The sequence below is a fragment of the Buteo buteo genome, chromosome 9, assembly GCF_964188355.1.
Source record: "Buteo buteo chromosome 9, bButBut1.hap1.1, whole genome shotgun sequence".
NCBI classification, from domain to species: Eukaryota; Metazoa; Chordata; class Aves; order Accipitriformes; family Accipitridae; genus Buteo; species Buteo buteo.
Genome location: NC_134179.1, coordinates 40592539 through 40618494, shown reverse-complemented (window position 1 = coordinate 40618494; position 25956 = coordinate 40592539). Strand labels below are relative to the sequence as shown.

General features: G+C 44.4%; 1 protein-coding gene across 1 annotated transcript in view; it reads right to left on the bottom strand.

The window, feature by feature from the left end:
* Positions 1–24123, bottom strand: part of WNT3 (Wnt family member 3) — a 50828-nt gene extending 26705 nt beyond the window's left edge. The window contains exon 1 of the mRNA XM_075036861.1: positions 23587–24123. Coding sequence (XP_074892962.1) covers positions 23587–23666 — 80 coding nt within the window. The 5' untranslated portion in view covers positions 23667–24123. The remainder of the gene's footprint in view (positions 1–23586) is intronic.
* Between the last annotated feature and the right edge of the window lie 1833 nt (positions 24124–25956).

Sequence of the window (25956 nt, the reverse complement as noted above, 5' to 3'; positions counted from 1 at the left end):
CTTATCCAGTCAAGAGCACATCATGCTGCAGCCATTACTGCAGAAACTGGAGTGTTTTAAGCCTCCTCCTTGTAAATAGGATGTTAAACATGGAAAGGGGACAAAAGAGCAATAGCAGTGAGCTGAGGCAGTGGCTTATGTTGACAGTTTGATTAGTCTATTGGAAAGACTTCTGAGAGATTATTTAGTTACAGTGAGAAGAAGGGGAAGATTAAGACTTTCTGTCCAGCAGAAGAGAGCAAGACAATGGCTGGTGAGTGGGAATTCAGACCAGCAAGATGCAAAGGCACAAGTTTCAAAGAAAAAGACAAATGTCCAACACTTGTTGCAGATTCTCTAACACTGTCTTCAAATCCAGTCTGTGCTTTTCTGAAAAGAACTGTTTGAGCCAATACAAATGAATTCCTCACCCTTGGGGTAAAAGGCTCAAATTCATTGATTGCAGTACACAGCCAGGCCTGGCTTTGCAAGGAGGATTTTTTTCCCCCTGTCCTCTGGGTTCATGAAGAGGGAGAGCCCTTATGGTCTGTGTCTTGCTATGACTTCTGCCATAGTATTCCTCTGCACATATTGATAGTGGCTGCACTGAAAGAGGCAGCAAAAGGAGGAGGATGTGCTTGGGCAGTGTTAAAGGAGCGTGGATCCAGCTGTAGTGTAAGGGGGGGAGCTTCTGGGAAATCAATATTCCTTATTTCCTCTCTAAACAAAGGTTAACTCCTCCATCAGCATTTGGTAAGATGCCCTTAAATTATGAGGAGATACACATGGAAGGACATAGGAATACTGTATGTAACAAGTTTAAGCCAACTCAGTAATTTGAAACAACTTTATGATAACTTCAGACCACACACAAATCCTAGAATCCCTAATGCAGGGGATGAATGAAGGATACTGGGTTCCCCAAAATGGCTATGCTGAACACCTTCCCAATGCAATGGCACGTAATGCTGAAGTATTGCCCTTAAATTCAAAGAGCACGGAAGAAAGTTCCTCTGTCCCCTGCACATTTTTTTTGTCCTACATCCTCTGCTGGATCTGCTCTATTCCTTTCTGATTCAAAAAATCTTTGTAAAGAAATTAGCTTTAAACATTTTGCAAGTGGTCTGCCTGCAGCTCATGTTGCAAAAGGATCCACAGTCTGCAAACACTAGTGGAAACCTGGGAGCTGCTCCCACCACCCCAGGCGCCTAGCTAGTTCCCTTCCATGCCCTGCAGTGTCTGTCTTCTTGGCACCTTTTTCATAGTCTCAGCTGGGTTTTGAGTCCTGATGGCTCAAGAGCAGACACAAATTCTGCTACAGGGCCCAGAGCAGTCCTGCAAGTCAAGCTAGGCAAGTAGCATCTTCAGCAACTCTAAGTGTAGTGTCCCTGGACCAAACCTGGATCAGCTTACTGATCTATCACAGCATTCCTGCATATCCTTTGCCTGTCTCATTTCTCCATCCTTACCAGAGATAATTTGCTCTGGAGATAGCACCCTTGTTAGGCATTTCCAAAACTGTGTGCTACCAGCATGGATCTTGCCCTGCACACTCTGTTTGTACAGCTACTTTCAAATTTTTCACAGGTGGGCAAAGCCCTTTGTATAGGAGATTGCTGTCTCTCAGATCAGGACTTTGGTTTTCTCCTCTTAGCTCATGTGGACCATTGTGTAGCATGGAGCCAGGAGTATGTGGCTGTGAGTTGCCTTAGCTCTCCTAAGAGCAGCCCAGGCATCTGTATGTGCTGGAAAAACAGCTCATCACTGACGTTGGTGTAGATCTGAGGAAGATCCATGCTTTTTTGGGATCTCTTGTCAGAGAAGCAGACATTCATTTCTCACAAGAGGATGGAGAGCACTAGGCACTGTGACTGAGAAAGGACTATGGCAAAATTATGTCCTGGGCAGGAAGTCCTGCAACTTGTGCTAAATTCCTGTTGCATTTTTTTTTGAGCGAAGAGAGTCCTAAATAAAAGAAAATTAATTCCTGATCCTCAGGAATGTTCCTCATTGTACAAAAACAAACGCCTTCTCTAGTCACACAGAATTACTCAGTAGCCAACATCACTCCAATTCTTCAAAAGCGTGTTGCTTCTTGCAGGCACCTGGCACCAAGAAGTGCGAGAGATCGTCTAGATGTGGTTGGAATCTAAGTTGACCTTCCAGGTATTGCTGGTCAAAGAAATAATGAAATTCAGATCCTTGTGTCAAGCACAGAAGGAAGAGACAGAAGGAAGATCAAGATATTGGCTGGTTGTTAAATGACTTGTGCACAGGAGTTTTAATCACTCAGCATAATAAGAAGATAACCCCTTCATTGCCAGCAGCTCCTTTTAGAGGCAGAATTAATGAGCTGCTGGACATCGCAGTGTCATAAGAAGAGAAGAGGATCAGGAGCGAACCAGCAAAAGCAGGAAATACCAAGGCTGGAAGAAGGTGGTTATAAAACCACTCAGGCTATCAGCATTAATTAATATTAATCTCTCTGTGACAATGAGATATTGTAAGGTTGTACCTGTGTGTAAAGTAGGATTGTCAGATTATAACTGCATTTGGTAAATGGTTTAAAATGACCTCTAGAGAAGAATACTAAACCATCCAGAAAATCCTCAACTGACAGAAGAAACAATTGGAACGTGTAGTCTGACTGTTATAATGCAATTTAAGGACTTCCCATACTCCCTCAGCTTGGGGTCTATGACTCGTGTTGTTTAAAACAACAAATAGGAATGCAGGACAATGGTGGATGCAGGACAACCTGACTTGGAGCAGGACAACCACCAACACTAGACAGATTGGCAATGTTTTTGGCAAGCCACATTTTGTAAACGTCCAACGGTGAAGATTGCCCACCTCCACAGGAACCTGTCCCAAGGCTGTGCCACCTCCTTGAAGAAAGAGTGTTTCCTAATGGCCAACCTGAATCTCTGAATAAAGGTCAGTTTGGTGCCTTTCCTTGTCTCCTACTAATTGTCCAGTATTGGCCATAGTATATTCAAGGACATGTCAGCTGTCCTTCCATGGATGCTTCCCATGTTCCTAAGGATCTTGAACAGGCACTGTTACAGATTTTTTTCTAGGTTAACAGACATTTCTGTTTGGGAGTCCTCTCTGCTCATCCACAGAAGCTTGTAGGACTGCTAAGAAAAAGCACTCTTCAGTGCTGTTCTCTAAGTCTACATTCACACTGCTAAATGCACTTCAGGTGTTTTAGGTTCATGACCACATTTCTGCTGGTCATGAACAACCCCCTCTAAGATGCAGCTGGCTCTGTGTTCTCCCATGTGGTGGTCTGAAATTTGATTAACATTGCATCTTGCAAACATGCAAAAAAACTGGCACACCAATAGCACAAGCTTCAGCAACTAGATATGGGAAAGAATACCTTCAGCTGTAGAAGGTTATGGAGGAAATCGTCTTGGAAGCCCTGTCCAGGCACATCAAGGACAAGAGGGTGATTTTGAACAGCCATCATGGATTTACCAAAAGCAAATTGTATCTGACCAATCTGATAGTTTTCTGTGATGAGATGACTGGCTCTGCGGTTGTGGGAGAGCAGTGGATTTTATTTACCTCAGCTTTAGCAAGACCTTTGCAAGTATCTTCCATAGTATATGGAAAAACAGATGAAATATGTACTAGGCAGATGGTCTGAAAAGTGGGTGGACCACTGGTCTGAAAGGCTGGTGGTCAATGGCTCAAAGTCTAACTGGCAGCTGGTTATGACAGGCTGGAGAGCAGGGCAGGTATTCAGAAAGAATATTCTCAACAGGGTGAGAAATGTGTTGATGGAAACCTCATGAACCTCAACAAAAGCAAATGCAAAGTCCTGCTTCTGGAGTGGAACAGCCCCATGCAACAGGACAGGTTGGGGGCTGGCTCGCTAGAATGCAGGTTTGCAGAAAAGGACTAGAGGATCCTGGTGGGCAACAACTTGAAGAGGAGTCCCTTGTGTCCGTGTAGGAAAAAAGGTCAACTGCATCCTGGGGCTGCATTAGCAAGGCAGTAACTAGAACATCGAGGGATGTGATTCTTCCCCTCTACTCAGCACTTGGGAGACCACATGTCCAGTTTAGGGCTCCCTAGGACAGGGACATACAGGTGGGAGTCCGGTGGAGACCACCACGATGGTCAGGGGGCTGCTTTGAGTAGGCCCTCCAGATAAGAGATCAACAGGTGATCCTTTCAACCTAAGTTATTCTATGATACGATGATTCAATGAGCACTGCAAAAGCCTGGTATGCTCACCCACTCAGAGTGTGGCTGTGAAGTTCATAGTGATGGATGCTTTTCTCCAAACTGTAGATATCTGAAAGCTAGTTGTCAAAATTGCAGGTGGTTGTGCTGGTTCCTCCAGTCAATGGAGAAGAACAGGCACCTATGGGAGGTTACTTTCCATTGCACTCCATGAAAAGTACCTGAGACTGGAGGTTGACCCACCTACATTGATGCCTTATTGATCAATGTACATTGAAAAGATGGTTGGCTTAGGGAACTAACCTTTAGGTGTCCCCATTATGGCCACCTCCACCTAAGCTAATCACTCAGGCACCCTTTGTAACAATTAGAGAAAATTATGCACTTTTAGAACATGATCCACTGACCAGTTTTACCTGTTTAGCTCTGGATGAGGTTCTCTGGACTGCAGTCTAGACATGTGGTCTAGACACTTGGTTTTAAGTTGTGCCTACGCATCTGTCTCAGATGGCACTTACTGACATTTCATCCCCACCAGAGCTGGATGAGGCTGCAAGCACAAACCATGAAGCGTGCATTATCTTTTTAAAAGGTAAGCAGGAAAAGCCAACATGCTGTTGGAAAAGCCACAGAGACGTTTCTCACACAAGCTAGCACAGGAACACGTACCTTACCCATAGCAAAGCCCTGTGAAAACCAGACGCCTGCCCACTATTTACAGAGCAACTCAGAAAAGCTGTTTTGGAAGCCTTGAATGTCATGGACTGTGCTATTTATTCCTCATTGCTCAGGGAGGGTTTGAAATAATGATGCTCAGTGAACAGACTCACCCAGGGATGAGTTGGGTCCCACTATTGGTGGTACCACGACAGTACCACGACAGTATCTCTATCTCTGCACACACAAATGCTTGTGCAAGTAAATTATGTAGGTAAGTGAAGTGGCATTTGAGTTTCTGGGCAACAAGGGACTTTCCTGTCAAGATAAGAGCAGATTCAGAGGATGAGACATGGAATGGGTGAAGTGAAAGGAGTTCAGCAGGTGAGCATTTAGCCCTGCCTTGCAATCCTAGGTGTTCTGTCAGAACTAAAGAGCATTTAAATCATCTCCTCCTTGGCCTGTGTGGAGCTGTGAAACATCTGTACAGCTGATAGAGGAACAAAGATGTTTTGGGATTGGAGCATCTGACATGCAAGGAGAGGCTGTGAGAGCTGGGACTGTATAGCCAGGAGAAAAGAAAACCCTGGAGAAATCTTGTCAATGCCTATAAATAACTTGTGGGAGAGAATAAAGAAGATGTAGCCAGACTCTTCTGAGTGGTATCCAGAGACAGAACAAGGGGCAATGAGAACAAACTGAAACACATGAGATTCTGTCTGAATGTATGAGAACTCTTTTCTACTGTGAGCGTGGCTGAACACTGGAACAGGTTACCTAGAGAGCTCGTGGACACTTCATCCTCGGAGACACTCGTAAGCCAACTGGACACAGTCCTGGGCAACCAGCTGTATTTGACCCTGCTTTGAGCAGGCGGGTTTTGTTAGGTGATCTCCAGAGGTCACTTCCAACTTCAGCTGTTCCTGGATTCTGTCACTAAATATTTCGTTCCTTGGCAACACACCATGGATTTAATGCTGAAGGACCAAAAGCATTGCTGTGGGGCTTTTGGGACAGGTCTGAGTGATACAATTCTGGGATTCATCACGCTATGAGGGGGGGATGGAGGCACACGTGGCAGGGTGGTGGAGGGGAAGAGCGCAAAGAGAAAAAGGATGTACTAGATGGTTTGAATGCCATTGCCACACAGACAATGATTCTTGCAACCACTCCTACCTGTTTGCCTGGTTGAGCTTTCTTAGACAGTTGGGACCTGGAATTGTCCTCTGTCTGTCCAGAGCCAGCATAACTGCTAGGGCAGTTCTTCTTACCCTCATCTCCATCCCTCGTTTCTCCTCTTTCTTTTCTATGTCCTCCCTGGTTAGTACTGAGATGGGAATTGTTAAGGCAAAAATCTCAAACTTCCTAACCTTGTGCTTTTTTAACACCTGGCCTAGAAAGTCTCTTGTTTCCAATTTGGGTACTATCACCCAACATCACCTGTTGAAAATCCATTCCTAAAAGCCATTCTCTTTCTGATGGGAGAATGTGTCATCCCAAGAATGTCTTCCATTCACACTCCCTTCACTCAGTCACATCTTTATTCCTCCATAAACCTCCTACCCCTGGACTTTCCTCCTTTCTTTTGATCTGTTACTTATTGCAACCCTCTTGCCTGCTACTGTAATCTTAACTATCCCTCCTCTTCTCATGTCACCCACACCTCTGCTTTTCTGTTCCAAACCGTCCCTTCCCCTGCTCATCTGCCTCCAAGCCCTATTCAAGGTACTGAAATGTTTCTTATTCTACCTCCTGGTCTTTGTGCATCTCTTGCTGTTTGTGTCCTGAGCCATGTCTCCTTCCTTTAAAGCTCCAACTGTCTCCCCAGCTCTGTTTTTCTCTCCTGAGTCATTTGATGTACTTTATCCTCAGCTTGTACTGCCCATGTCCTTGAAGGGACTGGCTGGCCCCATGTCCTTTGCTAGTCAACCCTCTTTGCAGTCTTCATGTTGCTTTTACTCCCTTGAAGCCAGTCTCTTTCTGCATGATCCTGACCTTCACATCCATCATGCTCGGTGCTTCCACACTAACACAGCTCCAGCTACTCTCTGTTCTTGTGGTCCTTTTTCTTTATTTTTGGGGGACTGCTGCTTCCTCCCCAGACCTAATTCTGCTTTATGAGCTGGGCAAGTCTGAGCCCTGGCAAAGTCCAATTCCAGCCCCTCTGGTGGCACAATTGGCTTTCACCCCCTGCTTGACCATGGGGTGAGTGAGTGGGCAGCAAGAGGCACAATTATCCCACCCCAAATCTTGTGTAATTTCCTAAGGTATTTCCTCAACTGACCCAGCCAGCCAATGTTCACACTTGCTTATGTTTTTTTCATATTACCCCACTTGCCAGGCTTTGGTGATGGTGACCACACTGTCTGCTTGGCCCTAGAAGCACCGGAGCAAGAGAGTCCCTGGAGCAGAGCAGGACAGGAGGGGTGTTCAGAGAGGAGTCATTGCTGTAGCACCGATGGCCTTGGAGCCAGCTGGTGACATGAGCGATTGCTAGGGAGGAATTGGGGACAGGACCTGAATGCTCCTCAGATCAGACTGGGGGTGATGCATGGTCCAGCTGAGACCTTAGGGCTTCAAGTGGCCTTGTGCAGAAGTCCCTCTCCCAGCCCAGACAGCGAAGGAAGCTTTGTCAAATCTCCCTCTCACTCTGTTTGTGGGGTTGCCCAGCCAGTGAGTAAAGAGTAAGGTCAGACCTGAGCCCTTCACCTGCACCGAGACCGGTTCCCTCTAATGTCAGAAGCCCTTCCCCTGAGGAGTCCCCACAACAAAGGGCTTCATAACAGAGCAAGCAGATCCCTCTAGGTTACTATAATTTCCCCTTGTCTGAGCATGGCACTGAGCAAACGAATCTGCTGTTGCATCCCTTACATTATCTCTCTGCCCACTGGCGCGTGGATTAGTGTTGCTGCAGCAACAGCACTTTTGTAAGATGAGCCCATTCTGGGAGAGCTGCTCCAGTTTGGGTGACTCAGGGCTCTGTCATGGGCTTGAAAGTGATTTGGCATCTGCCTCCACCCCTTTGTCTTGGCATCGCACACGGTTTGGCTCTGACTTATTTGCCAGCAAATGCTGGAAGGATGGTGGGGGGGTGGGCAGGGCTTGGGAGCTGGAGTCTGCTTCTCTTCCTAATGAACGCAGCCTGAATAAAGTTGCTGACAAGGGTGTGTGTCCAGGAACTGGGCTCCTTTATTGTTTCGTGTATCAGATATAAATGTTATGTTCAGTAATGCCTGGTCAAAGCAATGTCACTCTCAGTTTAGAAAACACAATCAAGTGATTTGCCATGGGAGAGAATCTATTCTGCAGGGACTGTGATAATATTATTCGCCCAGGAATTTACATAAATGCATATGATTTGCATATGCAAATCGAGGCTTCCAGGCTGTGACCGCAATAAACATGGCAAGATTTTTCAGCACTGCAAAACCTTTCCTCCAAAGAAAGACGCTGGAATTTGTTTGGAGACTTGCTTGCTCCAAATGGGCGAGTCCTGGCAGGGCTGTATATTTGCATATGCACCGTGTGCGACCAAGGCCACTGAATTTGTCGGTGCTGCTGCCCCCTCACCATCCCTCCCACTGCCAGTCCTGCCTGTGAGGCATTCCCAGCAAAGCAATAACCCACCACTCCGATTCGCCTTCCTTTCCTGCCTCCTTCCCCAAAGCTGGCTTCAATGGAGGGAAACATATCCTACCAGGGAGGAGGAGGTGACGGGACACGCAATCCAGAGTGGAGGATCGCAGAAATCAAAGGAAGGAAAAGACAGCTCTCCACCCAGGCCAACAGGGATGCTGGTCATCCCCTGTTGGTCAGCCAAGCCCTTTTTTCATGCCTTCAGTTTGGGACGTTGCTTTGGAGAGGGCTTGGTAGTGGCTAACCTCAATAAGCGGTTAGTGCCAACTGTCTGGAAATCACCCACTGTGAGCCACCAGCTTTGGCATTGAAAAGCGTCTGCCCAATGCTTAGATACTATGAGAACATCCAGTTGAACACCGTGGATGAGAACTACTACATCCATCCAACTGTCCTGTAATATGGGGTGTGATCTAAGACGGATGCCTGGGCTGCCTCTCTTTGGAGAGTCCTCCACTGTGCCCTGAGACCAGGATTGAAGATAACAGGGGTGATTCTGCTCCTATAAACAGCCTGAGGTTACCCCAAGAAGGACATGCCCTGGTCTAGGAGGAGACAGTGGGTGCCACGTTCTTGCACTGAGCTTGGCTCTGCCCATCCTGGGCAGTATAGCTGAGACTAAGGCACCTAGTTCTGTCTCATCTGTATGAACTGGATCTTAAAGTGGTTTATGTCAGATACAACGTAGAAAAGCCAAATTGAATCTTCCAGAAACTAGATCTAGAATTAGTCCTGGTGGTTTATTGTGGTGAAAAATTACACCTCTGCTATCCTCTTTCCATGGAGAGCAAAGCAGTACTCAGCATGGAGGGGTGCTGGGCTCTAGAAAGATGCGAGACACAAACTGCCATGAATATTGCAGAAAATATTGAGCGGGCAGACACACTGGGTCTGCTCCAAAGGTCAATGTAGCCGGTGTTCTGCCTCCTTCACAAGTAATATCTCAGCTATGTAGGGAAACGACATGAGAAAAAAGGCAAGGGTAAAAGATGGCTTTGCCCAGTATATGCAGGTTCCAGCAGTGATAGGATGTGGGATTTCCTGAGCTGAAGGTTAGCTCTGGACTATCATGCTTAAGGACTACTGGTGGAATGATTCTCAGTAATTTTCTTCAAGCCACTTCTCACCCCATGATATATGTAGCCTCCACAGTGCTTCCTGGGAACAAGTTCCACAACCTAATTACACACTTGTCTCAGTTAATTTTAAACCCAAGGGCCAATAATTTCACTGGGCAGCAGCAATAAGCCTTTGAACAAATTAAAAAGGAGATAGTTCATGCGGTAGCCCTTGGGCTAGTCCAGACAGGACAAGATGAGAGAAATGTGCTTTACACCCTCCAAATGAAATAGAGATATTAGCAGCATATGAAGGGGTTTTAGCCACTTCAGAAGTAGTTGGTAGTGAAGCACAGTTCTTCTTGGCATCTCGATTGCCTGTGCTGGGCTGGACGTTCAGGGAGGGTCCCCTCTATGCATCATGCAACTGACACTATGTGGAGTAAGTGGATTGCACTGATCATGGGCTTGAATGGGAAACCCGGATGACCCAGGAATCCTGGAAATGATCATGGACTTGTGAGAAGGCAGAAATTTTGGAGCATCACCAGGGGAGGTGACTTATGCTGAAGAGGCCCCACTGTATGATAAATTAGCAACTAACCAAAAAGCTGGGTGAAGAAGGAGTAAGCTGTGGACGTTTGGAATTACGGCATTTGTCTTCCCAAGTCACCACAATGTGTGATGAAGCCCTGCTTTCCTGGAAATGGCTAAATATCTGCCTGCTGATGGGAAGTATTGAATTAATTCCTTATTTTGCTTTGCTTGTGCATGCAGCTTTTGCTTTATTTATTAAACTGTCTTTATCTCAACCCATCAGTTTTTTTACTTCTACGCTTCCGATTCTCTCCCCATCCCACTGGCAGGGAGTGAGTGACTGCCTACCTGGGTTAATCCACAACAGGTTCTTATATCTTGAGAAATAAACAGCTTCTCCTGGGCACACTCTTGTCATCATTCATGATCTGCAAGATGTGTATTGTATTCACTCATAATCGTCTTTCTGCAAGCTGCAAATCTAAATATTGTCTCCTCATCTGGAGGCATTCAACTCTTCTAGTTCCTTGTTCCTGTGGCTTGTTTGTGTGCTTTTCTTGCTTTATATATCGGGTTTAGGAAATGCAATGATTAGATTGTGAATAGACCTCAGAATGCAACAATAAAATAAATAATGACTGAAATAATGACATGCTAATATTTTCTGTTTTGAGAACAAATTCAGCAACAGCTCCTAACAGACCTTTTCTATCACTTGTCAACCAACATGGTGCCAAAAATCTGGGCAAGGGAGAGAGCAGCAAGGTGCAAAGCTTGTAGGTGTTGTAAAATTCTACACGTTGATTATTGAGCACTGAACTACCAACTGCAAAGAACTGTTCATAATAATGTCTGTTTCCAAGGTGGTTGTAATAGCCTAACCTATATCAATGTTGGTCAGATCTGGGATCCTTTTCCCAATTTGAATTACTTCATAGTAAATTGAAATTAATCTGCCTTTTTATTATCCATTGAGTGTCATCCATTCCTGTCTTCTGTGGTCACCTTTATGTTGGACCATCCTGAGCAATGTGTTACATGTGCAAAATTCATCACATTGCTGTTCCCCCATTGCAATCCTTTTCAGTATGTTGGACAGTGTGTATCCTTGCAAAACTCTACTGCCAACTCCTTACCAATGTAAAAAATCACCTTTTCCATATTTTTTAACAAATATTCTGATTTGGAGTCATGGAAAATATCCTTTCCTCCTTTTGGTCAGGAATAGAGAAGAGTCAGTCTGAAAAATTATACTTTTTCTTACAGGTTTGATTATTACCAAGAATTTCTTATTTTTAGTCATTGGGGATCTGACATTTTTTTCTGGCCAACACCAGCTACATTGAGTGTGACTGAGTTCAAAGCATCCTGGGGAACTGGGTGGAGGGATGGGGACCCTCTACTAGGTGATATAATGTGTAAGGCCAGGCAGAACTGGGCTGTTGACTTATTACTGAAAATTCATTAGTGATACCCTGGAGCCTGATATGACTCAAGAAACAAAGACTAAAACCACAGCCCTGAAGCAAATGTTGTCTGAACATCTACATCCTTTCCTACAGAAAAGTTTTCTAATGTAAGTCATTCCAGTACTCAGTAGAGATTTTTTACACCCAGTTATTCATTTCTCATGGGTTACCAGCAAGCCTGAGATTCATAATATTCAAAACCACATCAGAAAGCTGTTTTTCCAGTTTGTGTATGGTTTCCACCCATGCAGCAAAACCAACGCACACCTAATAGCCAAGGTCTCAAGTCTCAAAGTAGAACTCAAGTGTTTTCTCCACCAAAACCTAATCCATGGACTCAAGGTCCAGCTTTCTGGATGCTGGATTACAGGGCTGCAGGGCTGAATGGGACAAGAGAGAAGCACAATTAAAACTCAGGCAGGGTTGGACACCAAAGACTCAAGACACAGAGACCATTAAGATCATAGATACTGTCTTGATCATTTTGTTACGAATGTAATTACAATCTTTTGAGCCAGGCCTCCTGGACTGGACTAAACAAAAGTAGTTATTGCAGTTCAGGTAAGTGGAGTAGCATTAGTGCTAGTGGTATGGTGGGAGACACCACCATGGCGATGCATGTCTGTCTCAGCTCTGGAAACAGCTGCATTAAATAGAGTAACATCATTTCTGAACATCTGGGGAGACTCATCTGTGTCCTCTGGGTATAAAAGGCTGATTTTCAAGAACTAGGCCATTTAGTGTGTAGATGATAGCGCTGTCACCAGTGTGTCTCCCTATTGTCTGGCTGTTCCTAATTCTCCTTGTAGTGCCTTTGTGTAAGCTCTCATTTATCTGATCGAAGGTTGAGTAGGGGTTGCCCCCAAGGTATGAGACAACTGTTCATGATAAGACTGTGAAGACTGCAGACATGGCCCCAGTGGACATGGGGTGAGACTCCTTCAGGGGTTTTGCTAGAAGTTAAATCTCCAAAACTATGATCCTGAACATTGCACCACTGTTGCCTTAGTCTGAGGCAACGACTCCCTTTTTGTAAGGGCTGATATCAGCTCCCAGACTGTTTTGGCTTTCTCACTTAACCAGACAGAAGCAACAGACCATGCCCCACAAAAGCCACAAAGGAGATCTTCATTTCTAGAGACCTTATTTTTCGGTTTACGGAAAAAAATGAGCAAACTGAAATGAAAAGTGAAAATATGCAGATAACCATAACTCAGTATACTACATAAACTACTTGTCAAACAGAAATCAGATGGATTTCATTAAAAACTTACTAAAGGTGATTTGGTTATTACCAAAGATAATGAGGCCAGAGCACATACAATGCAATAATCAATTAGAATTTAAAAAGACAAGTGAAAATCTTTTGCAAGAGTGAAAACACCACCCCCCCCCATAAGTACTGAAAGCATCAGCAGTCATGGGAAACACGTAGTAGGAAATCAGGTGAAAAACAGATGAGTGATGAGGGAATTGCATGGCTGAGCCATGGGCTATCTATGATATTGGCTGAAATCTGGGCTGGAGGCTGAAATGGTAACTCCTACAAGAAAATAAATGGTTTTGTGAGGTTTGCGGATAAGTCTCGATGTAGCTGTATTGTACCTGCAGATGATGGGAGTCATCTGATGTACTGCAGACATTTCAGCTGAGACCATTGTCCTGGTCTGCCAACATAGTCCAAGGAGTAAAATAGGCACTCATCTCATTTTAGGCCTCTGCAAGTAAAGCTCATGCTGCAAATGTGCCATTGCCAGTAAGGCAGCTAGCTAAGATGAAGCTACCTGCACTCCAGGTATCTCCAGTGGGAGGAGAGGAGTAAGGAGTAAGGAGTGGAGTGGCAATTGTTGGGACTCCGCTGGAGCCGTGAAAAGCCCATGTGACATTTTTCAAAGATCACTGCAAATTTCTTAATTATAATTCTTAATGATTTCTAGAAAGTAACCGCAGGAAAACTGGATGACTATGAGACACAGAAATGGGATCAGAATAAAAAAATCAAGATTTTTATCACCCCTTTATCACTAACCCCTTCTGTTTTAAACTTGGAGGGTCTATTTGTTGAAAAGGTGGAGGAAGATCTCCAGTGTCTGAGCCAATGCGATGCTAGAGGGGCTCAGGAAAAGTGTTTCTCATTCAAAAATGAAAGGTGCAAGTACTGGGAAAGGTGCCAGTTAGACTTGATTAGATTTGTAAGATTAATTAAAACCAGACAGGTTCAGAGAATTGTGAAGATGACAAATTAGCAAATTAGCAAATCAGGAAACCTATCTTTAGAGAGAGTTTGGCTCCTTTATCATAGCAAATTTGCTTATCAAAGCATAGTTCTTTCATGTTTTCAGTGATGGCAAAGCAACTACACTAACAGTCCTGGTGATCAACATCTTTGTTGTTACAGGGTAAATATTCTGTTTTTCAAGCTTGTGCAGCAGAAGCCCTTTCAGCTAAGTATGGATGGCAGTTTCTTTCTTAGGTGATAGTGGAGGTTTTCTTGAGTAACTTGCATCAGCACTAGCCTATCTATCTACTAAATATGCTGGATGTATGATCTGGAAACAGGCATCCTCTAGCTAGGGTAATGTGTTAGACAAGGGAGACAAGATACATTTGTAAAGGAGTACTGGCTTACCCAGTGGTTTGCAAATACCTTCTGTTTTGGGGTTAGTTTGGAATTTTTAAGGAGCCCTACACTCCTAGTCAGAGGAAATGGTAAGAAACAGAGGACTCCTGGACTGGAAGAGGTGTGGACTCTCAAGGTATGCCTAGTCCTAAGCTTTCTTTTCAGGTATTACCATAGGAAAAGCTGTAAATCGTACCCAGTTAATGCACAGATAGTGTTAAAAAGGCACTAAGTGTTAATTATAATACAGTGTTTCTCAGTGTTTCTCAGCCTGTGCCCCAGCTAGATATGGACAGAAAAATTCAACTAAACAACCTTAAATAGTATAGCCTGATATCAGCAGCTGTTCATTACATCCAGTATCACTGTAATATTACCTACAAATTTGAGTAATATTAAACCACTTCCACTTCTAGATATAAAATGAACCTGCATCTGCCAACAGAAGGCTAAAATTAAACTTTGAGTAATTTAAGGAACATAAGCTGTAACTGTCTATATATGGGATATGTAAATTATGCAGCCAAGCTCCTAACAAATCCTTCCCATTTCAGATCCTTTAGGAAAATCACTGAGACCCACTGAGTGGTATTGGGAACTGAAGAAAAATGAGATTATGGATACATGCAGGAGCTGGTAAACATCAAATTTGCCTCATCCCAACAACAGCCAATGGAAAATAGGTGTCTATTCTACAGTTATTGGGTCGTTCCATCTACCAACAGAGGAAAGACACCAGGTCATTTCATCCTTTCCAAGATCAGACCTAAGACAGACTTTCTGGAGGTCTACCTTATAGAGAGGTAACAGCAGACTGTCCCTTGGTGATTTGCAGACAGTAGGATCCTACCTTTCTGGGAGAGAAATCCCATTGCAATTCTCTTGTTATAGATTAGTATTTCAAGAATTCTCTTATAACTTTTTAGAGCTATGCCAGGTTGACCACAATTTCCAATACAAGCTCCATTTAGAGCCATTGCATTTAGGAAACTGAGAATAAGAGTGTGTCTAAATAGGGAAGGAATGCCAGCCTACTGGATTTTTATTTCCAGGTTTGACCATATCTCCTGAGACATTGTCATATCCATATGGACACAAATAAAATCCACTAATCCATCTTCAAAAAGCCTTTGGTATGAGCTTCATAATGTTGCAAAAATGATAATAGCTACTCAGAAGTAGTTCTTGGATGGACAAATACCTTGACTTTCATCAAGGACTTTGAGTGTGTCCACATTGCTGAATGGCTGGACTCTGAATCCAGAATTCTTTCTATCTGAATGCTCAAAAATGTTCAATATTTGATATGCTGTCAGATTAAAACTAGCCAAACACCGGTCAGTGGGAAGACAACAACTAGCAGCTGCTAAGACTTCTACTAGATGTGCCAAGGATGTTTCACTCAGGCCTGGCAAAAAGGCTCAAGTTGAGCCAAATTGCCATAGATACTATGACTCAACACAAGTCATGCAAATTGGATCTACAATGTTAAGAGAGTGCTAGCAGAGAGACATAACTAAACAAATACCATTGCTAACCCAGCTGACTGATTTTTGTATGTTAAGCGTATATTGATTAAAGCAGCTTGGTTCTCATGATGCAAGAGGGGTACCGCACTCTTGCTCACATTGAGATTTCTGTTGGCAGATGGACCAACAACTTCTGTGTCTAAACAGTAGATGAGGTGTATTTCTAGATGGCTGGCCTATCTGCTGCTGAGCCTTAGAAACTGAAATTTGTAGCACATATTGGATGAAGACATTTTTCAGCTGAATACATGACATGGATAATTGAAAGTGCTCTGCATTATATCTGCATATTTTCAAGACACAGATTCTTTAATCTTTATTATTTCATATTTAAAGTTTGTTTTTTAGTTCTTTAAAGCTGGCTACATGGTCATTTTCCTGTCTTTCCATACAAAATCCAACCAATAGTTTAGGTTGAACTGTTTGACTTGGCCATAGAAGGGCCTGATGAGCATCACTGAGACCTTATCACCAATGTCAGGTGGAAGATAACCTTCCACCTCCTGGCTACCAGCCCTGGTGAGTATGTGGGCAGTGTTCATTTGTCCTCCAGGAGAGCAGTGGAAATCAAGTGCCCTCAGAGTGTCAACTAAATTATGAAAGTGTAATTTAAAAGTCAGAAGTGATTTAGTGACCTTAGAGTCATGTCCTCTGAGGGCTCAGACTGCCCAGGTCTGTACTGTGCCTGCAGGGGTGGGGAGGAAGGGCTGAAGGCATTCTTGCATCTGTCCTTGGCTCACATCCCCAGTAGAGCCGTGACTGCACTGCAGGAGATGGAAGGCAACAGAGCCGAGATAGATGCAGTGAGAAAGCATTAGCTGAAGACCTGTCATGACCTAGCTGGAGTGGCAATGACTCATATCTGGGCATAGAAGATGTGTTGTGTATAGCAAGGGTGACATGACTGACAATCAAGTTTCTCCTTGGCGTGCGTGTTGGGTTGTACGTTGCCATCGTAAGCCTTTGGCTGTCATATGATGAGAGTTGCTTAGTTGTGCTCAGGGTCCTAATGAAGGTCCCACCCCCTGTTAGACATATGCTGGGGACTGAGTAATCCAGGACCTGTCTAACACTTTGCATCCTTTGTAGCACTACTGTTGGTCTTAGCAAAGGGTGTATATCACAGTCACAGAAATGATGGCTGAGAGGATCCCTGGAGGTCTCTAATGTAAGCACCTGCTCAGAGTAGGAGACTCCCCAGCACCAGCCCAGGGTGGCCAGGGCTTCATGCAGCTGAGTCCTGCAAATGTCTAAGGACAGTGCCTCCTCACCTCCCTGAGCACTTGGCTCAGAGCCACAGCACCCTGGCACAAGGAGGGTCTCCTCATGCAAGCATGAACCTTCGAAGTCCCAGCTTGTGGCAATTGCCCTTTTCTATATTGTTTAACACTACAGAGAAAAGATTGGCTCTATCGTATTTGTAAGAACCCTTCAAGAAGCCACAGGCTGCTGTTGAACAGCCCTTGGTCTCCTCTTGGCCAGACTAAATGAGCCCGGGTCCCACCACCTTTCCTGGTGAGCCATGTGCCCCAGATCCTTACCACCTTGGAAGCACCCACTGGCCACTCTCCAGTTTCTCTACATCCTTCTTGAGCTGGTGGGTGACACATCTCGACATACTGTTACAGGTGCCCTAAATGCCAAGCAGAGGATGACAGCTCCCCCCAGTCTGCTGCTCAGACTCCTCCTCCCAGTGTAGCCCAGCACACAGTTCATTTTGTTTGAGATGAGCACAACTGTGAGTTCATATTCCTGCTGGTAACCACCACCACCGGTTCCCTGCCTGCATACACACAACTGTGTCAGTGGGGTGTGAAGTTTCTACCTGACCACATCAAGGTGAGTGTTAATTTATAGCTAGAGAAGCAAGTCAGCATGTAGAAGAGCTGGCATGCAAGTTCACTGGTTGGTGGCTTCCAGCATCGCCAAAACCCCCCCCACAGCCAGCCCTGAGCTAAGAGTACCGGGTGCCCAGAAGTACCATCTGAATTTCCAGTGCCCTTGCATGGGGTCCCTTAGGCAGGTGCTTCACTTTGTCAAATGCTGCTTTTAATGAAGGATTCAAATGAAAAGCAATCGGTTTGCAATTAAATGGCCTCTCCAAAGCTCTTTATGACCACTTAAATTTACTGCTGAATTTAGTTACAAGAATGGTAACAGAGATTTCTGTCTTAAGGGCAGAAACACTTTTAAGTCTTTATGTGAGTCAGAGCCCTTCTCCCTGTGTTCATCTGGCTTATGTTGGCCCTTTAGGACAGGGTGGATCCCTGGGGCTGAGACACTCCAGGAGACACGAGTGGTTAGTTTTTGAGGGAATGAGACTTCCTAATATTTAGGAAAATGCCTACATTTCTTCTTACTCTGTACTGTTGTGTTGTAGTAGTATTTTGAAGATGTTGCCGAACTCGGGACTCCACTGCACTGCACTCTGCCGAGACCTGGGGTATGGTGAGGTTCACAAGACAGCACATCCTCAGAACCTCTCCTCCGGCAATGATTAGTGCTGCCCATGTGCGTTTTCTGTACCAGACAAATGATGAATCTGAATTCCAGCTTGAAAAGCTCTTGCTTTCATGGCATGGGCTAACCAACCCATTTGGCAGGGTGGTGATATGGATTCCCACTGGCCGTGCCTGGCTGCAGAAAATGCTGAGGAAAACCTTTAAAACCACAAGATCCTGAAAGCTTGTGGCCATTTAGTTATTAACAACTGTTTTCATGAGCAGCCGCATGTCACCCCAGCATCTCTCCTCGTTACCTCTGGCCTCACTGCAATCCCCAAGTATCTTCACCTACAGCCCTGGCAGACAAGCTTTGACACATCTAGGGGCAGTAGTCTGCGGCCTTACCCACCAGCCGCCAGCGGGTGTTAACACCCCCCCCAGCAGCATCAGCAGAAGGCGACGTGTGGTTTACGCGCCAGCTTTTCCAGTTCAGAGCTTCACGTGCCAGCACAGGCTGCTGGTGGAGGTGCTTTGGCTTCGTGTGTCAGACCAGGAGCCAGAGCAGCACTTCTGGGCTTGCATGGTAAGTGCCGTCAACTCTGTCACTGACAAACACCATCATTATCTTAGTCATTTTCCCCCAGAACTGGCTGCATTTTAAGCTGTAGGAAAATTACACGTGGGGTCTTTTTCTTCCTTTGTAGTGCTACAGCAGCTGGATTTGCATCAGGAAATCTTCTCTAGTAGTCTGATGCTGCACTGCAATTTTATTCTTTTTGAATAAAGCTTTAAGGGTCACATGTCTATAACAAAACACAGACTACAGGATATAAATGTTTTCAGCCTTCAGAGAATGAAAAAACCGAGACTGCCAAGAGAATGAAGTCTCCCATTAAATCCATCAAGGTGAGACACTGAAAGCTAAAGAAGACAAGTTACATGTCACCTCAGACTACATCTACATGCAAATGGTTTTCACATACAGGTTTTTCCTAATGAGGAAGCTACTGTGGGACCAGTGAGAACTTGTTTTTAAGTTTCTATCTGCCTCTTCCTAGGGGCCCAAGGCCACTGGGATCCTCAGCAGCTGCCAAAGCCTCCAGCTTCCCCTGAAAACATTTCTGAGGGATAGAAATAAAATTTAATAATGTATGACAGACAAAGCCATTCTTCCAGTTGCCAAGTCATCTGCTTAGGGGCCAACGAATGCTGGATGGGAAGATGCACTTGCTGAGAGTCACAGTTATGGGCAGTGACCTATTAATACTATGTCTTGAATGATGAGAGGAGTAGGGCTGAATTTTTTACTCTCTGTTTACACCGATGACTCCAAATCTGTCTCCTTTCTCCAGGATAGTGACACACCAGAGATTTTCAAGACTTCTTGGTGAATGATGCTCACAGAAGAGGAGAGCTTTTGGTGTTTCTTCTCAGTTCATGGGTGGAGTTGTCTCCCTGATTGTCTTCTTCAGCTCCTGCACATGTATTAGTGGTTTCTAGTTGTTTCCTGGGCCACAATATGTCTGTTGGCCTGCACTGACACAGCTCTGGCCATGGGCTAGATTTTAATCTAAATTCTCTCAGGACATTACCAGAAAATTCTGGGGCCATCCATCATTCTGTGTACATGCTGCATTGACTACTCTTTCATACCTTGATCGCCCCCAACCCCAATGACTCAGACATGTTCTGTTATCCATGCTGTCATTAGGGTATTTGGAATTAAAAAAATGACTGCAGGTGTGATTGGTGTCACCACCATCCTTTCTGCTGGCACCTAAAAAGGCTGTTGGCATGACCCATGACTGCTGCCTGCAAGGCTGGGGAGCCAGCCACGGCCCTGTTGTCCACTTTGCTTCCATCCATGCCATCCCTGAAGGGTCAGGAAGAGCAGCAGTCCCGGTCTCCATGGCCTCACCACATCTCTCCATCTCTCCCTTCTCTGCCTCTCTTTTAACAGCAGTAACCCAGAGAGCATAAGTGTTGGACACATATCTGAGGAAGCTTTTGTTGGCTTCAGCTCCTCTTGTCGGCACCCTTGCAGGCAGCATTTAGATTACCTTTTCCCATATGTGCCCCATCTGTTCCTTTGCACTGCTGTAATAGGATGGAAGCATGTGAAGAAGGGTTGGCCCTATGGCAAAATACCACCCCTGCTCACTGAAGGTTACATCTACAGTCTGTGCTACCCCTGGACCTTGCTCAGGCATTGCCTGGGAAAATGCTAGGTGGTTGGGGCCAGGACGATGTCAGGGAGTTGCTAGCAATCAAACAGGTTGGACTGCAAACCCCCCTCTTGGCTTTGCAACCCAGCGGCTCTACCTTCGCGCTGCTACCAGGGAGCCTGGGCACTGCAGATCTGTATTTGCACTGCAAAGTCCTTCCCTTTGCATGCCATTTGTCCAGACTGCTCTGTGCCAAGAGCTGATGGCTTGAGCCTCACTGCCTTGCATATAACATTTCACCACTGAGGCCAAGGGCCGGATCCACCCTCCAACATGATGGTGTGCAAACTGGAGGGTTGCTGTTGAGTTATGCTCTCTCTAGATAATATAACCAGATGGCCAGTATCCTTTCCTGGCCCCTCAATAAAAATACAACTCAGTGCAAACCCTCAGCAGCTTCATCTTTTTGCTTTTATCCTTTCCACTGCACCGTCATCGATGTCGTGCTTGCTGGCATTGTCTGACTGCACTGTGGAGCAGCCGGATTATTCCAGCCACCCCTAAACCCATTTACAAAGTGCTGAGACCCCATTCCTATTGCACTTCTTTTCCTTGTGCACATTCAGACACTTCCTTCCGACTACAGGAATAAACATTTTTCCCATTTATGCCCAAAAGCAGAAATGATCTGTTTTGATTTTGCTGCCAAAATATTCCCTATACAATAGAAAAATACCCAGAAATGTTGCACCAGCAGGACCGGGCACTGTCTGTCAGCAGTCTTGGGGTCCTGCAAGATGAACAGTCTTCCTGAAAGTCTCATATTTAGCAGAGATGGGTTTAGCTAAGGATAAGGAAGCACTGATGATCTCCTGTCCAGCCTGGCCTGGAGGGGTGCAGGAGCCCAGCGCAGGGGACTGGGCTGACGCTGTGCCCCATCTTTGCTTCCCCCCCCCTGTTTTGTGGCATGTTGAACCCTGCAAGTGGGACTCATCCCCCAAACTCTGCTCTGTGCCTGCCTAAAGATCAGAGGATCAGGAAGACAACTGGAAAAGCATGCTTTTTTTTTTTAAGAGTATATATCGCCTCATGCTAGAGCACACTGTACAAAAGATCTCAGCTTCACAGAGCAGATATTCAAAGCCTTCAGTGGGACCGAAGGAGATATACTTAATTTTGTGTGCTGTGGGAAGCATTGTCTCTGCCTGAGCAGTCGGGGAGCCCTGGCCCAGATATTTCTGCCCTTCTACTCCCTCAGCCTTCAAGAAACCTCTAAAACCCTATGCCATTTTTGATAGCCCGTCAACCCTATGTGGGGCACCTCATCACATCCTCTCAGTGCAGCGGAGACTCTCTGGCACTTTGGTATTGCCAGAATCACAAAAAAATATGCAAGATACGGATCTATTGAATGAAATACTGCGGATAGCTTGTTCGACTCCCTCCTTTCCCATGGATGCTGCTTGCCATGCTCCTGGTGTTTCTGTCTTACATGTCCTCTGTATTGTTCATTTTGGGTGAACTTGTAGGGATTTTGGAGAAGGCAAGGACATGGGGCAGAAACCTGTCTGCAGTGTCTTCTGAAAACGGGGAGAGACATTTTGCTCACAGGGACATTTTTGCTTCACGGGGATAAAGCAGACCTTTTCGTCAAGAACATTTTGGTTCCTCTCTCTGAGAGTCAAAATCCTCCTTGATTCAGGAGTTAAATGCTGATTTATATCAAAGCCTGGGGAAGGTCAGGAGCTGGTGAGACCCTGGGAGAGCTGATGTCATGGCAAGGTATCGTTGCCCCATGCAGATTCTTGCCTTTAGATCTAGCCGTGCAGTTTTGACCTGTTCTACAACCCACCACGCACCCCCGTTCAGACACGCTGGTCCCCAGATGAAGGAGAAAAGGGATGTAAAGAATCAAAGTGATGCTGCCTATATTTCAGTAGGCTCCCCTGCCCCAGGCTTAGGTCCTGAAGTTAGGCAGCCACGCTCAGGGTGAGGAAATAATTTAATTCTTCAGGAAAACATGCTGTGATTTAGCCATTTCATGAACCTGCGTAGCTTTTAAATGTTTCCTGAGCGTGGACTTCTCATTGTATTCTCAATCTTTCTCTACTGGAACTGCACATTTTCATTCTCAAAGTCCACGGTAATAAGCAGATTATTAAAAAAAATTCGGCTTTTCCTTTCTGATTTCTAAATATTCCCAGACATGGCAGTCCATTTCCAAGTTCACTCCCACCTACTTCTTGCCATCTCCATGTTGGCACTGAAAGGATTTAATTCAGTAATAAAAAAAAGACTTTTCTGGAAAGGCGAAAATAACCGAAGAATCTCAGTAGCACCAAATTCCAACATCTCCCTCTTTGCCCTACAGATCATTAGGTTTACAGCCCCTACCTGGCACATACAGAAACTTAACAAGATATAATCCAATGAGAAATCCTACACGATAAAGAGAGAAATTAACTGAAATATTCTGTTATGCAACTCGCTGTCTGCTATGTTTAAATGACCTGAAATGTTTTATTCTGTATTTTTTATTCTGAAGTGCTTCCAATTACATTTTTGTTAATATATTTATTTATATACTGTTATATTTATGTTTAAAATAAGTAACTCAGGTTACTTATCAGCCACATTATAAGAAATAACCAATTCTTTTAAAAAATATTTTTATTGTTGGTGCAAGGAAATAAGTGACCTTTCCATAATTAAAAAGAACAAAATCCATCTTTGAGGAATTTTACTAACAAATATTTTCTCAGGTGCCATTTGTGTTCTCAGCTTATTTGCCGGACTAAATTCACATAACAGAATACAACAAAAGAAGAGAAAGAAGTCCAAAAACTGCAGCAGCCAAAAAGAAAATAAAATTAATTTTTTTTTAAAGAATTGATCACAATTTAATGGAAAGGAAGAAAATACCTGCTACACAGTCATGCAACAGACCAAATTCCTATTGCACAAGAAAATAAAAATGCATCCTTTTACATCTAAAACAAATGCCTATTGCTACAGTGACGAAAATGGAGAAATTAAGAGTGGTGGGGAAGACTCCATTTGCGCAAAGGGAAACCTAGACATTGCCCTTTAATAATAACCCCTAAACTTTTCATTAATTAATGGTCAAATCTGAAGAAATTATGCTTAGAATCAAACATGCAGTCGTGGCCAGCTCAGCAGGGTGAAGGGTGAAAATGAAGGAACATGCATACACAGAAATCCCATAACTAATAATTAATTAATTCATTAATTAATCATAGAAAGAGGGAAGGGCGGGGGGGGGGAGAAATCTTACCACCAAATTGGGTAACCGGCTAAGACCTTTGTGCCATTGAAGAGAAAAGATAAAATTAGTCCAAGCAGGTGGTAATCCATTAGTCCAGGCTGGTGCAAGGGGAAAATCTCAGCGAAGTTTTCAGAAAAACATTAAGTGAGAAAATGAAGAATCTCCCTCCTTCCAGGAAAAAAAAAAAAAAAAAAAAAAAAAAAAGAAAAAGAGTTAAACAAAGTCCCTTGTAGTGCGGATGACTTTCTGGCTTGTCAGAAACACACCTCTCCAAGCCTTTTCCCTGTAGATCATCCAAAAGCGTCTATTAAAAAGTGCAGGGCTTGGGGATGTCAGCAGGCAGCCAATCAGACCGCATGGCCCAAGGTAAGGGATGAGTCTCAGCTCAGGGCTGTCAATCATGCTCTCCTCCCCCTCCACCCCACAACTTTGTTCCTAGCCCTCGCTTCCACAGTCAAAACCTCTTTGCAAGAGACTTTACTGGGGCAGTGAGATTTTCCGTGTTTTGTTTTGGTTTTTTTTTTTTTTTATTTTTTAATTTTTGTTTTTAATTTCACTTAGAAACCCAGGATGCACAGACCCTGCTTCTGGCTTGGCATGCCAACACTTTGCAAGGTAAGGGTGAAGCGCTTAATCTCACGGTGGGGGTGAGATAGACAACTTATTCTTTAGATGGAGAGGGAGGTGAACATTAACCCTTGCAGGAGGCAGAGCTAATGGGAGCACCAAAGAGGCAGAATACCCCTCTGAAAGTGCTGATGTGGGCCATGTGGGCAAAACTGGTTATAAACTTTAAATGAAATCTGCACTGGCCAGGTTTTTCAAAGTGTGTGGGTGGGGTGGATGGACAGGGGAAGCAGTGGCAGCCTGGTTTTCTAGTGAGAAAAAATGCCATGTCATGGCAGGAGTGGAGCAGGCAGACGGGAAGATGTCCCATTAATGAATTTCTTGTGAAGTGCATCCCTGGATACAGAAAGATGAGAATATTATCAAAAAACCACACACATAATTGTAATAATAATTTAAAAAAAATCACAAGCAGTATCACTTCTCTAAAGATGTTGCACATTGCAAATAGACCCAACAAAGATTTTCCTTGAAAATCCTTGTTATTGCATAAAGACACTGTTTTTACAGGAGCTATTGTGTCAGAGTAGCCAATCTAGGGGATGACTCAACAGAATGGACAAAGACATGGGAGAAGTTAAAAAAGTTGCTTTTGCTCATAAAGCATCCTCAGAAATCACAGGTCTATTGCCTGCAGTGGAGCTGCCCAGGTGCTTTAGGAGTAGCCATCAAATAAATCTATTGCAGAGCAATGGCTAATAACAGAGGTCCAAGGTCCTATCTTGGGCAGCCAAATGCACCTCATGGTTTTGAAAGTTATAGACCTTCTCCTGATATTAAGGCTCTGGGTACAAATGCATTCCTTGTTGCTATTTAATTACTGGAATGCACCTGCCTCATGCCTGTGTCTTTCTTGATTCCCAGTTCTTACAGATTCTAGTGTATTTGGACACTGATTTAGTGCAGAGCTGTTCTCATAAGTGGTAATTGGTTTCTTGGCCATCATGCAACCAAGAGAGGACATCCACCAGCTGTTCGCTCCGCACCTTACCTCTGCATCAGTCCCTGCATCTGCTACAAGGACTATGGGGCCACGCTTCTCCAGGCTTAGTCCAATGGGTTTTCCAGCTGTCTATGACCCATTATAGATGTTAAACATGGCTTGTTCCTCTTGTGGGATTTCAAATCCCAAAGGGTATATTGGGTGTAGTCTTATCCTGACAAATCTCTTACCTGGCACCAAGCTATGTTTTGTTGAATGCAATCACTTGGGTTTTAGAAAGCAATGATTTTCAAATGAGCATTTGGAGACACATGGATTTAATCTGTTCCACTAAATTAAACCCTACCTGGGAATCTTCCCCAGATCTTGAACTCTATTGTCCATGTTTTTAGCTATGAAGCATGGGCCTGACCTGGACAACTTGCACAGCCCTGAAGAAATTTTAGTCACAATTTGAGGTTAGTGTGGAACAGGAACTATTCCAAATAGAGCCTTAAGATGTGACCCACCTCTTCTGGAGGTTAAGTGAATTTAGCAGGATGGATGAAGGTAATCCTGTGTCCCTGTCTCTCTGGTTCCAGGAATGGTCACAGGCACTTTTATCTTACTGGTTAAAGTAAGCTATGGAGTATGTGAATTGCCACTAAAGAGCCTGTAAGTCTATCTAGCAAAAGCAGACCTTAAATTGCTACACAGGTTTGTACCTCTATCGGTGGATATTTTGGAGCTGCACAAACAGAATAAGCTTTGAAAGTACTGAGCGAGAGAATTTCTGCCATTAAAATGTCAAATTGTTAAAGAGGTAGCAA